This window comes from Stylophora pistillata, chromosome 2 (genome assembly GCF_964205215.1).
Source record: "Stylophora pistillata chromosome 2, jaStyPist1.2, whole genome shotgun sequence".
In the NCBI taxonomy this organism is placed as follows: domain Eukaryota; kingdom Metazoa; phylum Cnidaria; class Anthozoa; order Scleractinia; family Pocilloporidae; genus Stylophora; species Stylophora pistillata.
The window spans coordinates 35032383-35054459 of NC_142520.1; the positions used below are offsets into that span (position 1 = coordinate 35032383).

The following is a 22077-nucleotide window of genomic DNA, read 5'->3' on the forward strand; positions in this document are numbered from 1 at the left end:
ATCATGAAACAAGAAATTATGGGAGGAAGACAGGACATTTCCTTTTTTTTAAAGGACAACCTGGTACAGTAGTAGTCGTGTATATTGGAATAACTGCAAACAAAAAATGGCTGCCACATTCTATTCAAATTAAGTTACACACTATGATTGCCACACAAAGACTGCAAAGTGGAATTGAATTACTTCTCTTTTTATCTTCAAATACTTTTAAACATAACTTCCATACATTGCATTGACCCCTTATTTCAAACTATTTTGTTTTCAACCCTTAAGCCTCATTCCCTAAACTGCTTTCACGCACTAACATGCTGCAAAAAAATAGTCCCCTTGAATCCTTGGTCCTTCTATGATATCAAGTCTGCGGCTCAAAACCTGAAAGAATCATAAAGTAAGTCGATAATTAGCGAAAACGACAATTTTCGTATTTTTAATGGATTTATAGGTACTCTAAATATTTATTTAGATATTCCTTTCGTAAACCTAGTCCATCCGGAGCAGTATTCCTCAATCCATAAAAGGTTATTCACAAATAGCTTATAAGTATCAAACACATAACTTTTCCAACTAAAACCTCATTCACACCTTTTTTCGTAAAACATGGTTTATATTGGTTTGCTTCATGGAAGCTGCTTCAGTGATATTTGTCGACTTCAAATTTGGCCTATTTAAGATAGAAGGAAGCGACTGTATGCACTTGAATCCTATGGAAAATTAAGTTTTTCACTTCCCTGTCTCTGATTTTCACTTAGTTAAATCAAATTTAACGAAACATATCATGCTGGTAGGAATTGGATATGTTGTAAAATGTTTTTACTACTCATTCCCAAATAAAATATATTCCGTGTCAATCTATATCAAATATTTTCATTTAAGTTGGATATAAATTTAGCCCGTAGAGTGGGAGCCTATTCGATAATATTTCATCATTGTTCGGCAACAGCGTCCGTCTGTAATGTTTCTTCTGCCTCACCTTCTTCCTTCGCTTCATCCTCTTCTTCCTTAGCCTCATCTTCTTCTTCAGGAACTTCTTCTATTTCATCATCCTCAAAGGTGTCATCATCCTCGTCTTCAGCTGGATTCTCACTTTCATCTTGTGATTCAGGTACTTCAGCTTCGACAGAATCTTCGACCTCATCCTCCTCCTCAGGTGTTTCATCAGCGTCCTCCTCTTCGGGTTCATCTTCCTCTTTCACGTCATCCTCCTCCTCGGTTATCTCTGTTTCGTCTTCTACAGGAGCTTCCTTTGCTTCATCTTCCTGCTGTTTTGTGTCCTCTCCCACTGGTACACTATCGGCCCCATCATCTTGTGCGGCTTCAACTCCCTCTTCAGCTGTTTCGAAGGCTTCGTCGTCCGGTACTTCTTCGGGTTCATCCTCATTCGTAAGGGCCTCATCCTCGACTTGTTCGCTCTCTTCCACCTCAGCGTCATTGGGTTCCTCCTCGTAATATTCTGCTTCATCTTCGTCATCTTTCGTTGGCGCATTAAATGATTCCACTTCGTCATCACTCGTCCATGGCTCCTCTTCACGATAGAGCGATTCCTCTGCATCTTCAAGAGGCAGTTTTTCCTCAGCCTTGCTTTCGCCATCTTTTAAAAAAAAGTCAAAAGAAACTGTAAATTAATCGATTTCGGGCCGAAGGTCTTAAAACAATTTGCAATTGGGCGTCTAGAGTATCAAGGGATTGCTTGGGTTTTCCGTTGCTAAGTCCTGTGATTGCCCACACAACTTGCGTCATCTTCTCTGTTGATTGCAATACGTCATATCTAGTTGTTTTCCCCTACCCGCGCAGTACTGGGTTTAGTTTGCATGTGATGCCATGTGTTCTAGTTTCTTGGCGTTGTTTCGTTTTAGTCACTTTTCCATGGAGTCTACAAATCTTTCAAAGCAGATCTTAAAATCAAGAATCCGATTTTACGAGTCCAGATCATACGAGTGAGATTGTATAGATTGAAACACATTTAACGGGTTTAACAGATCAAGTCGAACATTTATTCTACATCCTTAGTCAGATGCAAAATGAAAACTAAATTTAATCCCAACTTTGTCACTCTCAGTTTCCAGCGCTTTTGGCTTCTTTTTTTTTTTTCTTCTTTTCATTTCTTTACTTTTTCTTTTGAGTTCTAATTGGCTCCATGAGAGATTTTCTGGGGATCCGAATTTTACTTTGCTAATTTACTGTGAAGATGATGATGGTGATCATTGCAGTAATAACTTAAAATCGTTTTTAAACCATGTTTCTCTATTGAATGATATAATTATAAAGACTACTGAAAGATTAGAGTTCCCTATTTTGAAATGATGAGGCCAAGACAAAGTTTGCTTTTAATCACCGATCGTCGACTAGATTTAATGATCGACTATATCTAATCATCGATCGACTAGATTAAATTTGCCTATTCTTTTGTGGTGGAATGTTGTGTAACTAGTGCCGTTGTTTATATGCTAAGTACACGACAGCTCCAAAATCTCCACATTTATTGAATAAGCCTTGCCGTTTGAGAATTGTACCCAGGGTGCTGCTACAAGGCAACGTTCTTCATTCTTCACTTCAAGTTGTAAAAGGTGCAATATGCTGTATTCTACCCTCTTTTCATGGCCTCTCTTGCAATCTACAAGCCTCCATCACGATCGCTATAATCACATAGCTCTATCCTGTAACTACTACAAAAACGTTATGATAAACTATCGACTTACCAAACCCCGCGTCACCACAATACCTAAGATAACATTCAGGTGTCCTCGTCAGTTTGTACACGTAAAACCCGTTGCACTTCTTAATCTGAATGGCTGTATTCCACCTGCAACAGCTGGAGCCCCAATGGAAACACACCTTCCCGTTCACAATCTGTCCGACTCTTGTTGGATGAGAAGTACTTAACCATCCTGGCGCCTGCGTTCCGCAGCGATGTTTGGGAACACATGCCGTTGGCATTTGAGAGCCGGCTGCTCCTCTAAACCTGTACCATTTAGGAGTTACAAGGTGCTTCTGATCACACATGAGAAAATTTCCCCCGTGAGATGTAGTAGCTCTCTGGCTGTCACTGAGAACTTCATAATGTTTGCATTCATCGAAAACTGCAATAAGATGAAGAATAAAGATCACAGTTCGAAACATGCGAAGATATTAAAGTCGTCGAAGCCATGATTTCAGCAAGCTTTGTTTTTGAATTTTCCCCATTTCGTTCACCCCAAGGAAAATTTCGCCAATTCCTTCGTCATCGATCAAATTAATTTGTCTGTGGTCGGATATACAAACGTCTGTATTTGAAATTTCAAATGGAATTTTCTTTACTGTTTATTAATTACTTACGTGACTGAGGTGCACTTTTTTAGTAGTCCCTGTTGAGTAGTTTTCCATTCTTATCTAACAAACTACTGACTTATTTGCACTGACTAGGTTTAACTAATAAAACAAGCCACCATTTTCTCTCTAGTTTTAGATTAAATGAAAATGAAGGTTATTGCTCTCGCTACCTCACCTTGCTCGCAGTTCTTTCCTTGGTACCCAGGCCTGCAAAGGCAAGTGTAACTTCCGTTCTGGTTGACACAGCTGGCGCCATTTTGACAAGGCTTACCAGCTTTGCACGGATCTTGACGAGTTTGAAATGAATAAAAAGAAATAAAATAAAATGCTAATAGTATTTTTCATCGGAATGATAATACTAATAATAGCTAATGAGTTCAGTAACGATTAAAAGAAAACAATAATCATATAAATAATAACACCGAGGCTTTAAACCAATAAGCATTATAGAAACGTAGAAATATTGTCATTCTCTGTTGCAGACTACTCTCTTTTCATGACCTCTCTTGCAATCTACACGCCTCCATCACGATATAATCACATAGCCCTTTCCTGTGACACTACCACTAAAAAGTTACGATAAACTATCCACTTACCAAGCCCCGAGTTACCGCAATACCTCAGCCAACATACAGGTGTCCTCGTCAGCTTGTACACGTAAAACCCGTTGCACTTCTTAATCTGAATGGTTGTATTCCACTTGCAACAGCTGGAGCCCCAGTGGAAACACACCTTCCCGTTCACAACTTGTCCGACTCTTGTTGGATGAGAGGTACTTAACCATCCTGGCGCAAGCGTTCCGCAGTAATATTTCGGGACACATGCCGTTGGCATTTCAGAGCCGGCTGCTTGTGTAAACCTGTACCATTTGGGAGTTGCAAGGTCCCTCTGATCACACTTGAGAACATTTCCCCTGCGAAATCCAGCAGCCCTCTCTTTGTCATTGAGAACTTCATGATGTTTGCATTCATCGAAAACTGCAATAAGATGAAGAATAAAGATCACAATATTCTCCTAATTTAGACCTAGTAATATTTAAGATAATATATTCGCGAATTACCATTAATACTGGCCACATAAACCTTTTTTCTCTAAACTACATCGTAAATCCAAACAAAATAAAAGGAAAGTGCTCGAATGAAATTGACAATAGAAAAATTTCAAATTTATAGGCAAAAGCTTGAGAGCAAAGCAACAAGAAAATCGACAGCACCGACATCAACAATGAGGGAAAACAAAAGGCAAGCACACAATCCTATCTCGCAGTGCTTGCCAAGAAATCCTGGTTTGCATTTGCATCTGTAGCTTCCTGGTATATTCTCAGAAGTTCCACCGTTACAGCAAGGTTTTGCGATACATTCGTTAACATCTGAACACAAACCAAACATATTTCTATTTGGTTTATTATTATTATTCTGTTTAGTTCATTTCTGTATGTAAAAACAGTTCGAAACATGCGAAGATATCAAAGTCGTCGAAGCCATGATTTCAGCAAGCTTTAATTTTGAATTTTCCCCATTTCGTTCACCCCAAGGAAAATTTCGCCAATTCCTTCGTCATCGATCAAATTAATTTGTCTGTGGTCGGATATACAAACGTATTTATTTGAAATTTTAAATGGAATTTTCTTTACTCTTTATTAATTACTTACGTGACTGAGGTACACTTTTTTAGTAGTCCCTGTTGAGTAGTTTTCCATTCTTATCTAACAAACTACTGACTTATTTGCACTGACTAGGTTTAACCAATAAAACGAGCCACCATTTTCTCTCTAGTTTTAGATTAAATGAAAATGAAGGTTATTGCTCTCGCTACCTCACCTTGCTCGCAGTTCTTTCCTTGGTACCCAGGCCTGCAAAGGCAAGTGTAACTTCCGTTCTGGTTGACACAGCTGGCGCCATTTTGACAAGGCTTACCAGCTTTGCACGGATCTTGACGAGTTTGAAATGAATAAAAAGAAATAAAATAAAATGCTAATAGTATTTTTCATCGGAATGATAATACTAATAATAGCTAATGAGTTCAGTAACGATTAAAAGAAAACAATAATCATATAAATAATAACACCGAGGCTTTAAACCAATAAGCATTATAGAAACGTAGAAATATTGTCATTCTCTGTTGCAGACTACTCTCTTTTCATGACCTCTCTTGCAATCTACACGCCTCCATCACGATATAATCACATAGCCCTTTCCTGTGACACTACCACTAAAAAGTTACGATAAACTATCCACTTACCAAACCCCGAGTTACCGCAATACCTCAGCCAACATACAGGTGTCTTCGGCAGCTTGTACACGTAAAACCCGTTGCACTTCTTAATCTGAATGGTTGTATTCCACTTGCAACAGCTGGAGCCCCAGTGGAAACACACCTTCCCGTTCACAACTTGTCCGACTCTTGTTGGATGAGAGGTACTCAACCATCCTGGCGCAAGCGTTCCGCAGTAATATTTCGGAACACATGCCGTTGGCATTTCAGAACCGGCTGCTCCTGTAAACCTGTACCATTTGGGAGTTACAAGGTCCCTCTGATCACGCTTGAGAATATTTCCCCTGTGAAATCCAGCAGCCCTCTCTCTGTCATTGAGAAACTGGTAGTGTTTGCATTCATCGAAAGCTACAAAAAGGAATGTAGACAGTTAAAGACGGAGAATACGATCTCAGGGGTACGAAAATCTTGATTTACTGAATTTCCTTTTCTGATATTGCATTTGTGACGTTTTGTTTGTAATTATAGTCACAGCCATGATCCGCTAATAACTATTTAGAACTTACCTTTCATGGAAAATGAATGTGCCAGAAGTGAGTAATCATATATTTCTTTTAACTGATTTGTTTCCTTATTTTTTTCTTGTTTTACAATTGCAATGGATGGGTAACAAACGTGTCGTTATTATTTGTATAGCAAGATATATAGATAGATAGTTTTTTAAAACTGCATCGTAGCCAAATCATGAATTACGCAATTATTTACAAAAACTTTATAATACTTGAAAATTTCAAATATGTCCTAGATATGAAATCGAAAACCAATTTTTAAGATAATATGAAAAAATTCTATATAACATATTTATATAAATATGTTAAAATATAAAGCATGAGTATAAGTGGGATAAAAATACCGCCCGAACTGTTTCGACTTCGGATATATAAACGTATTACTTGTTGCGTTCGTGCGAAGCTTTGGCATATTAAAAAGGCACTGGTTGACAAGGTCTGGTGGAAGGAGCGCCTTCAATTTATGGTTTAGATCACTAAAAATGTTATGAAAAAGTTCTTTGCACTCATCGGCGTTTAGCTGGACCCTATTCTCGCGAGACCACTCAATTACTCTGTTATCTATTGCTTGCGCGTGACTTTGTTCGCCCTTAACTACTACCTTAGACACCGAGGTGTCGTCCACATGTTTCCATTGCTGTGCGTTCGTATCAAGGTGTTTAATGATTAGGACGAACAACCACTGGCCTAGCTTGGTATCCTGAGGTACGCCAGTAAGAAGTGGGCCCCATTCAGAAAAAAACACTCTGATGCAAGTTTAAACCGCTGGGATCTTTGCGATAAAAAAATTAAACAATGACATGGAGACGCGACAATAATACTGAATGTGCAATTGTTTACTTTATTTTGCTTAGTCATGCTGAGTTACAAATAGAATATAATGTATTAAATAATTAACAATTATTCCACAAGCCTTATCATCACAGGTTTATTACGAATCAACTTAACGGCCTGTTCCCAGTTGGCTTGTTAGGTCAATTGGTAGAGCGCTGCACTAGTATCGCGAAGATCAGTGGTTCGAATCCCGTACAGTCCTGATATTTTTTCAGGTCTGATTTTCGCTATTGCATAAATAGCGCTATCTACCGCGAAGGATCGTGCATCATACGTATAATCATAAAAGTAACTTAGCCTTTTTAATACCCTGAACGAAATCAAATCGAACAATTGATCAGTAGCTACATACTATTATCACAAACAAATTATATTTGTAATTCCACCACACTAAAATGTTCTGTTTACCATATAGATGTTAATTAAACTTATGCTAAAAGTCTCAGTTGGTAACCATGTGAACCAAATGGTGAACAACATTAAGAGAAATTTATGACCCTTTCATTCTCTTGCAAGCATACGATTTTAACCCGCGAAAATGTTATTTCGTCGTCCCACCCGCAAAGATATTCAAGTTTCTTCCTATTTTCGGGAGTTACAAGTCAAACAAAAATGCCATGTTGCTTTAGCAGCGCTCATCATGACCATTACTCTCCGTTTAAGAACAAGTACATTATGACCAAACTATGCGCTTGTCTTTTCGTAAGATATTACAAATAAATAAGGAATTGAGTCTGGTTCAACTTACCAGGATCTTCTTTTATATCTCTCCCCTTGTCCATAGGAGTAGAGTTGCCAATACTGATTAGACAGACGGCGGGGATGATGACGCAGATCACTGATTTCATGCTTTCTTGTATCTGGAACAGAAGAAAGTCTTCGTTTTCCTTTTAACACGCAAAACTGTAAAACTTTTTAATACTCCAGTCTATTCAGTTGTATTGACGCCGACTTTTTTAAGTGATTACTCGAGTGTTTTACATTTTTTATAAATACTGCGCCTGCAACAGGCGAAACATTAGGACTAGTGCGACGAGTGTGACTACAGTTTTGTTTAAACGTAGTTAGTAGTTCCCTCTAATAACTATGGTTTAAAGATGCAGAATGACTAGGTGATGTCAACGTAATCGAGCAAAGAAAAAACCAGCCTCTGGATCCGCATCAACATCAAAGAAAAATGGTCAAAATAGTTTGTCATTCCGCATTTTTATAATGATCAACAAACAAGGGAAATGCGATGCTAAACTTTACGAATATGTAAGGGTCCGTGAGAGGTCTCATGCGAGGACCTTTCCAGGCCTCTCGCAGAAATCTGGCGACCTCTCGCATCCTCCCCGCTTTGATTGCCTGCTTGATTGCCTGCTCGTAATCAGCCCATGTCATAGGACCAACGAGACTGTGCTTGAGATCTGCATATTATCGTGCCAAAGTGCAATGATGCAATAAACATTCTCGATTATCATCACAATAAACGCACTACTACCTGTGAACGTTCTATATTGTTGTTTTTGTGAGGGAACTTTAGCGATTTGAATGGTTCGGCAATGAACACTCGTAAGGGAAAGTTTAAATTTCTTGTTTTTCTAAAAAGCTGTAATTTCGGAAAAATGCTTTAAGATAAAATATTCGCGGCCAAAAGTCATGTTTCTTTAACAACGATGTGATAAGGCGATATAGCGATAAAGCAGCGATGATGCAGCGCTTCTGTATAACTTTTGCTATGTTGAAATCCTCAGAGCCCTGCAAGGTCTCACCTTTAATTAAAAGAAGCACACAATAACCTTAATTTACCCTTTCCCTCCGGCCACAGACGTATTTACATCTTAAAAATGTTGAACGAAGCTATATTCACCGCGTGAGTGTGGCCTTTTTGATTTGGAGAAAATGAAAACAACGTAGGGTTCTATGGAACATGGCTTTTGGTTATTTCTGAGTATCACGACTCGATGTCATTGAAACAGTTTTGGGCATTAGTACCCCATTGGATACGGGGCGAGAAACCCATTCTTGCATTACGAAACTTATTTCATTCTGGTTTTGGAGTCTCCACTCAGCAACACCCATAATAGCTATTCATGTCAAAGTCTGCTTCTATATTTAGTGTATAAAGCAACATTTTCATTTCAGTTAAGCTGATAATTTTCTCAGAAGCGGCTTTCTAGTTGGACGTGCCGAAGCGTTGCTTTAAAAAGATTGCCGAAACATTCCCTGAGTTAATCACAGTACCTATCTTAGTACTAATGATTCTTGTCTTTAGGCAGAGGATATGAAACCATTAACTGAAAGAACAAGACAAAAAGAACTAACACTTACCTGTATTTCTGGATGACCAGGAGATTTAAAGCCCAGTGAAGCTCTCGAATGAAAACTGCAACTAGATGACTTGTCGTACTATCTTGAATTTGGTGCGTTTAAAAGGGTGGGGTTCAATGAAATGTGCTTCTTGATTGGCTGGCAGGTTTGACGTCACCATAGTAACAGTGAGTGTGCACATCTCTCCCACTGTACTTAATATAATAGTTAATGAATGAAATTATCAAAGAATTCCGCCAAAAAAAACAAAAGACCATTTGAGAATATTTGCGTGAAAATACTTAAACATAGTAGCAAACCAACAAAAAGGGAAACATCTAGAAAGTTTTTAATCTCTCCGTTGTCAAAAATAAGATTAAATAACAAAGTCAAACTCTTTGGGGTAAAAACGGTAACGTTGGACTTCGTTGACCAGTCCTACTGCATGATGCATTGAAACGAGTCATTAATCAGACAAAATAATTTGAATATATCAACAAAGTTGAAATGGCAATTGGCCACCGTTACGATTATAAAAGCTGACGTTTCGAGCGTTAGCCCTTCGTCTTTCGCTCCGACGAAGGGCTAACGGGGCTATAATTTTTTTCTCGATGACACCCTGCGGCTGTTTTTCAATAGCTCTATGGTACCCTAAAACAACTGCCAAAAACGCTTGGTATGAGAAGTAGAACCCAATAACTATATTACAGATACAGTTTAAGGATAGACGTTCTCAAATATACTTTCATTTTTTTTCTGAATATTATTCAAACGCTCCGACGAAGGGCTAAGGCTCGAAACGTCAGCTTTTATAATCGTAACGATGGCCAATTTGCCATTTCAACTTTGTTGATATATTCAAATTATTTTGTCGCGAAAGTGGTTGAATGACAAGATTTGGTTAACAAACTAAATTGTTGACCCCAACAGAGCCAAAGAACCAGAAATAGCCGTTATCTTTAAATCATTTCAAAACAAGGTGTCAGTCATAACATCAAAATTACTGACCATTGAGAGAGAGCAAGGTCCCTGCATTTTTTCTTTTTTTATTGCAGATCTAAATTTGTTTTGCAGAATATCTTGATACGGTTCATTTGAACATGTCAAGAAACGCGATAACACTTTTGTAAAATGTTCTCAAACTGGCTCTGGTTAAGTTTCTTGATTTGGAGAAATATTTTGGTGGGCTTTTAAACTAATGAAGATGTATAAACATCATTTAGGCCGTAGTTTAAGAAACCACTGGAAGTTAGTGCTTCATGACCAGAAACTTCTTTGAAATTCCCCAAATTAAACCAAGCAGCCAAATGAAGAGAATGTTTTTATCGTCTGGGAAAATAACTGACATTCCTAGTGTCTGCAATACAGATCTTTCCAATTAATTTTCAGCTCTTAAAACATTGCGGAAAAGGTCCAGTCACCAGAAAAGCATTAAATCACCCTTTTTAACTATAGAAGGAAAAATTTGTTATTTTATCACATTTTGTGACAACAGGGACAGGGAGATTAAGAGGAACAGTCAGTCAAAATCAGATATGATCATCGAACTGGCGGACGCAGCCAAAAAATCGATTTCGCTAATACTTTCTATATCGATAGACCTTTGTACCAAAATAACCAAAACAGGGTTAGTTTTTTCTAATCTTTTTTTTAGAGAGTAATTAAATAAAAACGGTCGAGTGTGATCGAGCCAAATTTCGATTTTTGAAACATCGAAATTCTGTCATATTCATGGCTTGCCTGCGTAAGTCGATAATTATCTATGAATTTTCCTTTGCAATACCATTATAGTAGGGTCTTGAACAATACATTGATGACATGAAAAGCAGATATGTTCTCGTTATCAATATTTTATGAATTTTTTTCTCGATGACACCCTGCGGCTGTTTTTCAATAGCTCTATGGTACCCTAAAACAACTGCCAAAAACGCTTGGTACGAGAAGTAGAACCCAATAACTATATTACAGATACAGTTTAAGGATAGACGTTCTCAAATATACTTTCATTTTTTTTCTGAATATTGTTCAAACGCTAATAGTATCAAGCAATTAATTCTCCCTACAAGAGCTATAATTTATTTCTAAAATTTTAAAATTAAGTGACCTCACTAATGTCAGATCAGGAGCCACGCCTCTAAGAATGTTCGGAAAATGGAAAAGACGATGAAATTGACCTTTAAGTGTGGGCCTTTATGGTACACTGTAAAAGTAAAAAAATAAATGGGTTTAGATGGAAAGGAAGTTTCTTTATGGTAATTTATTTTTTTTCTAATTCAAAGTGCCAAAAATTCCAACTACGTGTCCACGTCTATCAATAATGGGCAATATGTTGCTCATTACGTAGCCTACCTGAGCAGGTTACGCAAAAAGCAAATCTTTGGGACTAGAACATTCAACTTTAGAAGGTCACTATGTTTAAGAAAAATATGGGTTCATTCTTCGCACGCAATCAATGTGTGGGTCTTTTTAAAATTACTTCTCCCAACATTAAAAAGAGTGCAGTCACGGCTTCGATGATACCTGGTATTCAATTGCGTGACAGATCAGTCAAGTGATCGAAGGCGCATTGAAAGGTCCTCGATTATTGCAATGTGTCAAGTGCTTTTATTTCTACCAGTGCAACACTGAAAAGTGTTCTGATAGGAAACGTCGCCAACATGAAGCCGACTTACTTAACAAAGGTCGCTTGTGAAAAAGAGAAAGCAGAATTTAGCACGAAACAAACTCACATGTCATGACGAGCCAAACACGTAAAGACGAGGTCAAGAAGTGAGTCACAGCAGACTTTGTAAACGGTCAGTACAAAACGCAGACTGCAGACTGCAGACTAGGTATAAAATGCAGACCAGACTGTTTTTTCGTTAATGTATTGTCATGCAATCGTCGATCCAAAGTCATCATCTTCCACGGAAATTCAGGAAAACATGTTTTCGTTCTGCGTTCTTTCGCCCTCTTGAAGTGTACCAAAAACATGAAAAAATCCAAAATCCATACCCAAAAAGATTCACTCTTGTTCGGCGCCAGGACGCCATGCTAGCGATACTTAGTTGAAACAGAGTAGCTTATAACAAAAATCACGTGTGCTGTAGTCATGTGTGCAGTCTGCAATCTGCGTTTTGTACTGACCGATTTTGTAAACGTTTCTGGACCCATTTCTGTTAAGTGTACCTCTACATTTTGCTCTGGTGCGTATTTAACTTATTCCGGCCATTGATTTTGCTTCGCTTAACAATTTAGAAGAGCTTCACATTGGAAACTTTTAACTGCACACGTGTGAAGTGTTAATTACTTCAAAATGGCAGATATTGAAAATTGGCTTACATTACATTACATATTTACATTTAGATAGCGCAGACTTCTATGTGGATATATTCAGTCGCGCTTAACAATATAGTAAGGTTGAGATCGGACGTCAGCATTTTTATCAGGCGCCTCTGGCAGTTCATGTAACGTTCTCACCTTCCCACCCATCCCATCCCGGAGAGGATATCCACTACACAGTAATCTCGTGCAGGGGAATTTTACGTCTCCTACCCCTAACCCTGCAGGAGACGGGACCTACGGCTTATTCGAGAAGACGAAGCAATGTGAGTGAAGCGTCTATCCTTAAGGACACAACGTCATTCCCCAGCCAGGACTTGAACCCGGGCCAACGGACCCAGAGTCCAGCGCACTGACCACTGGACTACTCAGGAATGTCTCGTTGTACAGTTACAAAAGATCATAGGGAAATAAAACGGTAGAAAGTTGAAGCTATCCTAGACTTGAACATAGCTCGGGAGGTTTCCAAGTCAATTTCATTGCGTACCGCGGGCATTTTTGACACGTTTGTTTGAAGTACCAACGATTTTATTTCAGAGCAGCTGTAGGTGCACTTGAAAAAAAAAAATCATATTTTATTCTTAAGGAAAGGTGATGAGTTGGTTGTGCTGCCAATCAACTGCAGAAGCATCAGACGAATAGGATTAGTGAGAAACTAATTTAAAACTTACGATGAACTGACTCGACTGCGCCACGAATTATGACAATTTCAAAGGTTTTGTTCAAGAAAATATTGTAAACCGTTTCAAGTAGATTTCTCCCATACAAGCGAGAATTTTAACAAACGGAAATTGCTGTCCTATGTATGGGACTTAAGCCTACCAATGGACAAAGTATGAGCAAAATTGAATTTTGAGCTAAGTCCGCGATTTCTCTGATTTTTACTGACATTTACTATTAAATACTTTCTAGAAGTTTGTCTTGGCGCAATATGTGATCAGGAACAAGACCTCTCCTGGAAAATCACTTATCCAAAAATCCTATTACTGATATCTTTGATAATTAAGGATTAATTACGGTCAATCAATCGGCCACTTCCCCGTTCTCGCGGTTAAGTAATCTGGTGCAGAAATTACAGCGCGAGAACGAGGTTAAGTGTGAAGTCGCTCTCGTCGGCAAAAAGAACAAATGGCCGTGGTGGTGAAAATGAACGAAAACTCCTCGAAGTTCAATGGAAACCTGTAATTTGCGAAATGGAAACCTGTAGTTCTGTTATCTGAAAAACAAGAAATGCAGAAAAGTTGTGGACACTAGCAGGAAGGATAAATCAGTCAGTTCACTATTAGTGTGAATTACATACATACCCTAGCAAATAAAAATAACTAGGAATACTGTGAAAGGAAAATCTTCGCGGTTTACCTTACGAAATATTCAGTTGAGCATTTACGATGAATAACTCGAATCCGTGACATGACGTCACGCATTCCTCTACAGCAGGAAAACATAGTAGTAATCTCATGCCTTTGCCAGTCAAGAAAACAACGTGGCTGTAAAGTGGTGTTTGTTTTCCCTCCGGGCCATCTCGATTTTTTCTTACAAGGATACTTGCTCTTACCTATAGGTATTCCACTCCAAACTGGCAGGCTTAATATTTTCAAAACTGTGCAGGATTGGAACAGTGCATGTTCACCCCCTCTTCATTGTCGATTGCCCCGCTGTACAAATGTTGTATTCCCAAATGCATTCCAGGGATTAGGAGCAGTAAGTACTTTTTTACAATTTTGATTTACGCCGTTCCTTGTGGTTGAAGAAACTCTGTCATGTTAACAAGTGAGGAAGGTTGTAGCTGAGCTTGGCCATGCAAAGCCTAAGAATACGCCTTCCCAATGACTTTCTTTTGTTGCTCCTTTTTGAACATGAAGCGTCTTTTTTCAATCGTGTTCTTCAGTCTCTTCTTTTTGCTACTCCCATCGTCGAATTACCGGGAATTTCAAGGCCAGATTTCAGAAGTTAAGAGAAGCAATCCAGGGAAAAAACCTTTAAAAATGGAGATTAACTGAATCATAAAGGGGAAGATCCATTACAACGTTCTAATAAACGATTAATCTCGGACAAAGTCATTAAACAAGAGCTTATTAAGAAGGCGAAACAAACCCGTGATAAGGTAGAGAATAGTCGAGCTATATCTTAAGTACTTGCTTAAAAAAAAGAGTGTGCAGAAAGATAAAAAGGAATATTACCTATTTCACTTTTACCAGTCGTCTTAACAATAGTTTGTGAACATCAATCTTACTACAAAGTTATTTCTAAGGCGCTTTAACGTTGTAATTACAGGTTAACGTTCACATGACGATGAGTCATGGTGAGAAGTTCTCACGTGTCCACTCACCTTCAGCTGTCTGGGTTCAATCTATTATTGCACGTGGCTTTAAGGTGTGTGCACGTGAGTCAGGCATTGGATCAAATGGAACAGGAATCATCAATTGGTTGGCTTTTCAAGATCATCCACAAATGACACTTGGCAGCGTTATTTTTGATGGGATATGGACAACGGAAGCTAAGTGTGAAAAAGTTACCTTCTCACAGGTTAGAGTAAAGCTGAGGCTCGAGGTCAAAACCTTTAAGCTAGAGATATTCCATGAAGCAACACTAAAGAGGAACCGGGATGTTCTAGCTGTTGATTATCATCTTAGCAATTTACTCAATTACTATCTTTAACAGGTTTTCATAATTAATTGAGTGTGTAGTCTACATTTTAAAATTTTGATGGTGGATCCCAAAACTCAAACCCGGGTGATGGAAGAGAATGCGAAGGAAATATTTCAGCCTTTACTTTCTCGTGTAAAAGACAATTAAGCTATAAGCTAAGTTAATTTTAGTGGGTGTGGCCACGTAGTTTCCTCTTGAACTTAGGTTTATTCGACTAGACATTTATAGTGATGCTTTTAAAATACCGCAGAATTTTCCTGCGAGACCTTTCGTGTTTGTGTCAGCTAGATACACGCGTGACACAAAGCCAGATGACGCTATGTATGTTTGGTTGGAAAATGTAGATTCCGGAAGTTTAGAGGTGTGCATCCGAGAGTTTCTGTCCTTCGATGGGAAACATCAAGACACCATTGTGGTAAGAGACATTCTTATCGTAGCTTCTAGGAGTGGACGTGCAAACCATTAGTTTTTTCTACGGCCTCTACTTTGTCTGATGGCAACTTATGCCTCGAAGTTTTTTACTACAGGACTGGTTCGCATTTTTTGGAAATGGCTCTGAATTCAATTTAACGCTGTCAGGAGAAGCAGATTTTCCAAACATCGTTTCGCCGATAGCTGATGACAATTATGGTTTCTGTCAAGTGAGTGTAATTTACCGTGATTCGACTCTGAACTACGAGGAGGTTTTTCAAGCTATAGAAATTTGGAGGGTTTTTGTATGCAAAAGAGAGGTCTCTGTATAACTAGAATTTTCTTTCAAATATATTGTTCTCTCTTCTATTTTACAGGAAGTGGAGTTCAACACAACCTTCTATGCCTCACCAGTTGTCCTTGTGTCTGTGCATCATATTTACAACCCTCAAGTCAGCATGAAAAGCCCCGTCTTACCGAAAAATAACATTATATCAGCCTGGGTTGAGGTAAATGAGCAGTCTATTTCTATGTTTTATGTTTTTCGTTCTGCTTTTGTTTTACCTTTTGTCCCTTCTCTGTCCTTTGCGTAGGAAGTTAGCCTCACATCCATGAGGATTTGTGTTAAAAACTTGAGTGGAACAGGAAGTAAACACGACCCTCTCTCTGTTAGTTACAACGTGATTGGAGGTTTGTGTTCAGCCTGAAAATACGTGTGCGATCATTCTGTGGTGTAACTTTAGTCACTTTAGTTTATTCGGATGCAGCTATCATTTTTCTTTGCATTCACAGACCTCAATCCCTGCCTAGACGTGTTTTGCCCATCATTTGGAGTCTGCAAAACATACAGTGCCCATGAAGCTCGGTGTGTGTGTAATGACAACTGCCCTTCGTATCAAGATCCAGTCTGCACCGAAAATGGAACAACGTATGACAACGAATGTCAGTACAAGTTGAGTTTCTGCAAGGGACTTGACAATAATACCTTGTACCATTCTGGAGGCTGTAAAGGTAAGGCCATATTTCTTTGAGAAATAATTTTTTTTCAGCTGACAAGACACATGAACAAGATTTCCGACCTCAGCTTTTTTAAATCTTTGCAGGCTTTCCAATCATTCCTGGTCAAATGTAGACATTTACAGTTACACTTTCATGCAATTAAAATGTGTCAAATGTGTTACATTATGAGTCACTTCCTGTTTAATATGTTAATTGGTCACGTGATCTGTCTTGTATATATTGAATGACTAGAAAGACCAAAAGCGTGTAGAGAACACATCTTTAAACAACATGCAAATACATAATAAATTTATGATAACGCTTTCAAGATTAAATAACATATTCACTTCCAGACATTTGTCCTTCCGGATGGAGTTACTTCAGTGGATTCTGTCACCACACAAGTGATACCTGTACAAATTGGACCATAGCTGTAAAAGAATGCAGACAAGAAAACTCAGTTCTTGCTGATGTCAACAACAATGAAGAAAATATTTACATACAACATCGCCATAATGGAGATAAATCCTGGCTGGGTTTGAATGACATATCAACAGATGGCGACTTTACTTGGGTGGATCGTCGACATGGAAACTTTACAGCATGGGCCGAGAACCAGCCAAATAACCTCAAAGAAGAAGATTGTGCGCACGCACTTGGTGTGAAACACGACTATGAATGGAACGACGTGCAGTGTAGTGATTGTTATCAGTTTACTTGTAAGAAGGGTGAGTGGAACATATCAAATAAAGCTTATAAGTTATAATTTAGAGTAAAACGTAATTACTTAGGGTTATGACTCATTCCCTGTGAAGCCTACCCCGCTTACAACTCAGCGAAAAGCAACTAGAAACATAGGTACTTCGTCTTCTGAGTAGGATGTCAGTCCATCGCGTTTTTACCCAGGCATTTTGTCAACCTCTCGTTCAGGAGAGTTCGTTGGTCTCTATCTATACTCCCAGGTGAGACGTATATGTCGTGCGTAACAACATAATACAATTTTATGACCATGGGCTAAGAGCAGGAGCTCACTTTTTTTTTATCTCTTCACGTACTAGATGGGTGTTAACTCATTTTGTTCCTTTACTAGACTTAGATGAATGTGAAAATGAGCTAAATTACTGTCACAAGCAGGCCACGAGTACAAATGAACGTGGCTCGTACAAGTGTAAGTGTAACGCTGGATACCTTGGAGATGGATTTCAGTGCAGCTCTTTCTTCAGTGCAGGTGATACATCATGACAGATCAGACGATAATATATTGTAATTTGTAAAGAATGAGTTATCCTTTTCCGGAAATCATTGGGAAACTTTCATAAAATTAAAAACTAAAAAATAGACTTTAATCATTTTGCTGCAAGGCTTAATTCAGGAAATGTACTTATTTTTCGGCTTTCTTCAAAATGTTTTAGAATTAAATTTAAAAACTGTCCTGCAAGTCTTTTATCAAAAAGTATTTAGGATGGCTGAAATTTTTTCAACGTATACCCACATTCATGACGAATATACTCCGTCACAACTGAGTTTAAAATTACATCTTGATATTTTGACCTACTTGAAGCTTTCCGGACATTACTTATTGCAAAAGTGAACAGAATTACTGTCACATCTGCGCCTAGTGTATGGCATCCGCCAGCAACGCATTCACTACGGTTCAATTGAGAGTCAATTTCTTAAACTCGGGTGACCGCTGAATGCTGTACAGCTACTACAGGTTCGACCACAATACACTTTGTTTAAAACATGTATGCCCCATAAACTAGGCTGATATCCAAAAGGGGCGTGCGGTTACAGATACGGAGTTTATTTGTGAAAAAGTACATTGTGTTAAAATGTAAAATAAATATTTGTATGAATGTAAAGAGATGTGAAAGGAGTTATCCTTAATTTCTGTTTTAAATGATGCTAAGACTCGCGCAATCAAATGTCTTCGCGAAGTGAGTTCCATAGTTTTTCTCCGCTATACGAAAATCTCTTTCTTAGGTATTTAATCTTAGGTAAGAGCAACTACCGGGAGGTAGAGAAGCCCTCCAGATTTTACTGAGTAGATTCACTCCATATTAAGAATAGATCAGCGGGACGACTTGGAGCCAAGCCCTTCAATTAGGTACTTTGAACATTTCCCTCGCTTTGGACCTTGTTCGTGACTTGAAAATCAACAAAGAAAGGTGAAATCATTGTAAAAATAACACTTATCTCCTTTATTAAGGGTTGGATCATTCTACAATACTGGCAAATGATAACAATTACCTTAAAACACTAAGCAATTGGTTGAAGCCCGTTGTGCAGAGCCAGTCCTCCTACTGGAAGCGCTGTTGGAGAGCATCAATTGATGGTTGGGCCAGCACTACATTCCACTCATTGTGTGATGGCCAAGGGCCGACGGTGACTATTGTCCGTGTGGGAAAATAAATCTTTGGTGGATACAACAGCTTATCTTGGAGTAAGTGCACCATTGATTGCATTTATGTGGATTTTTTTTTATCCTCACTAAAATAGCACCTACAAATCATTGTTTAAAATCTTGAGTTCATCTGTTTATCGCACAATCAGACACAGGCGCTAATATAGGCGAAAGCGAGCAGATCAAGCACATTCCTTTGAAAAGGAACTTACCTTGAATTAAAAAAAAAAGCCTCCACTCGTTGTTTATACTATAGTAATTCAAAAGTGTAAAAACGGCAGAGCAAAGAAAATCAAGGGTATCCACGGCGTCTTTGAGTAGGTATAGCGTAGCCTGACAAACAGAACAAACTAATCATAGCCTTCGTTCCGAGTGCCTTTCAAGCTTGGGTTGTAAGTGATTGTATTTTCAAGTAACACTGTGTGAAACAAATTGCCGTCAGATGAGTTATTTTATTCATCAGTTACTAGCGCACAACGCGAGCAATGCGCAAAAGAAGCGAAGGGTATGTTCAAACAGGGTTTATACAAGCAGTTGGGGCCTGCACCAAGTTTCAACCACGGCAGGTGAATTTAAAATTTCTAAATATTGAAGAAAGTAAAAGGCAGTAGAAACTTTTAATATCATTTCGGGGATTGATTTTGTCCGGGCTTCCGGGGCCAGACGGGGAGAAATTCGATATTCCTCTTCTAGGCAGATTCTCAATATTTCAAACAAACGGTCGGGGAAAAATTTCCAGTCACATAATATTTGCTAATGTTTTACCGTGATTGTGTCAACGAGTTAAGAAATATGATTCCGAAAAAAGAAAAAAGCACCACCCTAAAATAAACGCCGCCCAGAAATAAATACGCTGAACATAAACGCTAAAACGTAATTAATGCCTTAAATAGGGTAAACGTGATACTTTGAATAGATTTGGAAGGTTGGTGATGTTTCATAGCCTATGATGATATCCTTTGCACACGCTGATAGAATAAATGTTGCTAAATTTCATGAGTGTCTCTGAAAATTTTAAATACGAATCGACTGTTGAGTTATATTTCAAATTCTTTACTTGTTATTCAGCTTCTAGTTGTGGACACCGGTACACTTCGAGCGCCTTTTTGTTCTCATTGGTTAACAAGCTAGGCTGGGGACCAGTGAGATTGACCCAACAAGGGAAATACAGTTACTACAGGAGCGATTCCATATCCAGTTGTTCTGACTCTGGACCCGGATTTGGTGGAGGACTCGATTTTTACATTCCCAGCTACGCCTCATCCACAAATTCTTACTCAAACCTTGGATACACCTACAGCCCATCGTCTGGCCACAGTTATAGCAGCTCCTTCACCAAATCATTCCTGGCAGGAAGTCACATTTTTCGGCCTGACGATATTGAAGTGTTTTATGAAACTACTTGATGCATATCTGTTGAATCGAAGGTCAATAAAAACTTCGTGCAGGATTAAGAAAACTAAAAAACGCTAATTCAGTAAATTAAAATGACCTATAGGGGTAGACTCCTCATCACTTTAAATGCTTGTTAGGCAATGTAGATCTGGAATAAACAGCATAAAAAGTTATTCAAGTAATAAAAGGTTTCAAAAAGTTCCTGTAAAAATGTTTGTATGTAATGGTGGAAATTAAGGTGGTTATTGTTTCTTGTTCCGTTCGCTGAATCAATCGACAGTCACATGATACACTAATGCACGCGCATGACCCACTGGATTTCAGTAACCAGCGCAGCACCGAAGATTTTTTTACCATCCGGCGTTTATGAATTTTTCATTTATACGATTTAGCAAAGAGACTTGCATTGATGTGACAAAATTTTAGGAATGATCACCTAAGAAATCAAAGTTAGGGAACACTGATTCTGATTTCCAGTTAGAATGCGCAGGGAGGCCAATACCTATTTCCCAGTGAGATAAAATCATGAGGTGTAACATTGGATGACAAGCTGAAATTGGATGCTCATGTTGCATCAATCTGTCGAAAGGTGGCAGGTGAGGTTAATGCTTTAAATAGCCTCAAAATATCCTGCCTCTTAAAACCAAGGAAACACTTTATCACGCATTTATTTTACCTTACTTTGATTATTGTAGCCAGCTATGGCACCACTGTGGGGAAAGGAATACAACGAAAATGGAAAGGGTAAATCAACGTGCGCTTAGATATGTATATAAAGATAAGGGTATTTCATATGAAGAACTGCTCGATTGTGTCGGCTTGCATACGACACTGAAGAGTCGTAGGATTCAAGATATGTTGTTAACGGTCAATAACTGCTTTCAAAATAAGGCTCCCAGACCTATTGCTGACTTGGTTAGACCAAGGAGGACTGATTGCAATTTAAGAGGCACTAACATGCTTTCCTTACCTAAGGTTAACAGTACGAAGCATGGTTTTAAGTCATTTTGTTATTTTGCTGCTAGGACTTGGAACGTGCTACCAGATGCTATACGCGTAAAGGCTGGCACAAGAACGTTTCTTCACGATATCTGTCACCTAAAATTTTAAGTTTTTAGTTTTTTGTTTTTTGATCTCTGCTTTACTACACATGTATACAAATATATATTTAAATTTGCGATATCCTTTTTATTATAATAATATTTTACTTAATGTACATAATTCTTGATGTAGGTTGTAATTTTTTATTGAATATTTTGTTCTGGGCTTCCTGGAAAGTAACTTGTAGCTAAGTGTGGTGCCACATTAAATAAAGAACTACTACTGCTACAAATTATGGCCCGTGATGCAACTAAACGAGAAAGTCGAGTATTGAACGATTACTTGATGGTACTTTGTTTATGCTTAAGTTTTTGCATTTATTCATGGTCTTCACATCGTAGGCTTTTGATCCAACTTAGAAACTACAATTACTTGTAGCAATGGGCTTTCGAAAATATCTGAGTATCAGGATATCAAATTAATGTTAATATCAAACAGGTTTATCGTAATAGTTATGCAAATGAAATGCATATAGAGCAGGATTTTGCAATGGATGATACTGTTAATTATCAAGATAACACTAGCGCAAAAAGTGGATGTGATAGTATCGTCGACGATGGCGGCGACAAGGATATGACTGCT

At 38.3% G+C, this 22077-nt stretch overlaps 2 protein-coding genes across 4 annotated transcripts; one reads left to right on the plus strand and one right to left on the minus strand.

Annotated features, from left to right (window-relative positions):
- Positions 1 to 174: 174 nt before the first annotated feature.
- Positions 175 to 9321, minus strand: LOC111345391 (uncharacterized). 3 transcript variants are annotated; one of them, XM_088747176.1, is made up of 9 exons: positions 9237 to 9321; positions 7672 to 7783; positions 5548 to 5928; positions 5127 to 5237; positions 3903 to 4283; positions 3482 to 3592; positions 2697 to 3077; positions 971 to 1588; positions 175 to 372 (listed from the first exon to the last, which is right to left on the minus strand). In XM_088747176.1, exons 2-9 carry the CDS (start codon positions 7769 to 7771, stop codon positions 353 to 355), a joined length of 2103 nt encoding a protein of 700 aa, XP_088603302.1. In that variant the 5' UTR covers positions 7772 to 7783; positions 9237 to 9321; the 3' UTR covers positions 175 to 352. The 3 variants fall into 3 exon arrangements, with proteins under 3 accessions (XP_088603302.1, XP_088603300.1, XP_088603301.1); XM_088747174.1 differs by lacking the exon at positions 175 to 372 and having other exon boundaries at positions 909 to 1588; XM_088747175.1 differs by lacking the exons at positions 175 to 372; positions 9237 to 9321 and having other exon boundaries at positions 909 to 1588; positions 7672 to 7794.
- Positions 9322 to 14816: 5495 nt separating this feature from the next.
- LOC111345390 (uncharacterized) lies at positions 14817 to 20663 on the plus strand. The gene is given in 10 exon segments (XM_088749448.1): positions 14817 to 15062; positions 15436 to 15600; positions 15713 to 15826; positions 15974 to 16105; positions 16190 to 16286; positions 16389 to 16607; positions 16949 to 17323; positions 17686 to 17823; positions 18805 to 19038; positions 20068 to 20663. Coding segments are annotated over 10 exon segments (2052 nt in total). The 5' UTR covers positions 14817 to 14822; the 3' UTR covers positions 20406 to 20663.
- The last annotated feature ends 1414 nt before the right edge of the window (positions 20664 to 22077 follow it).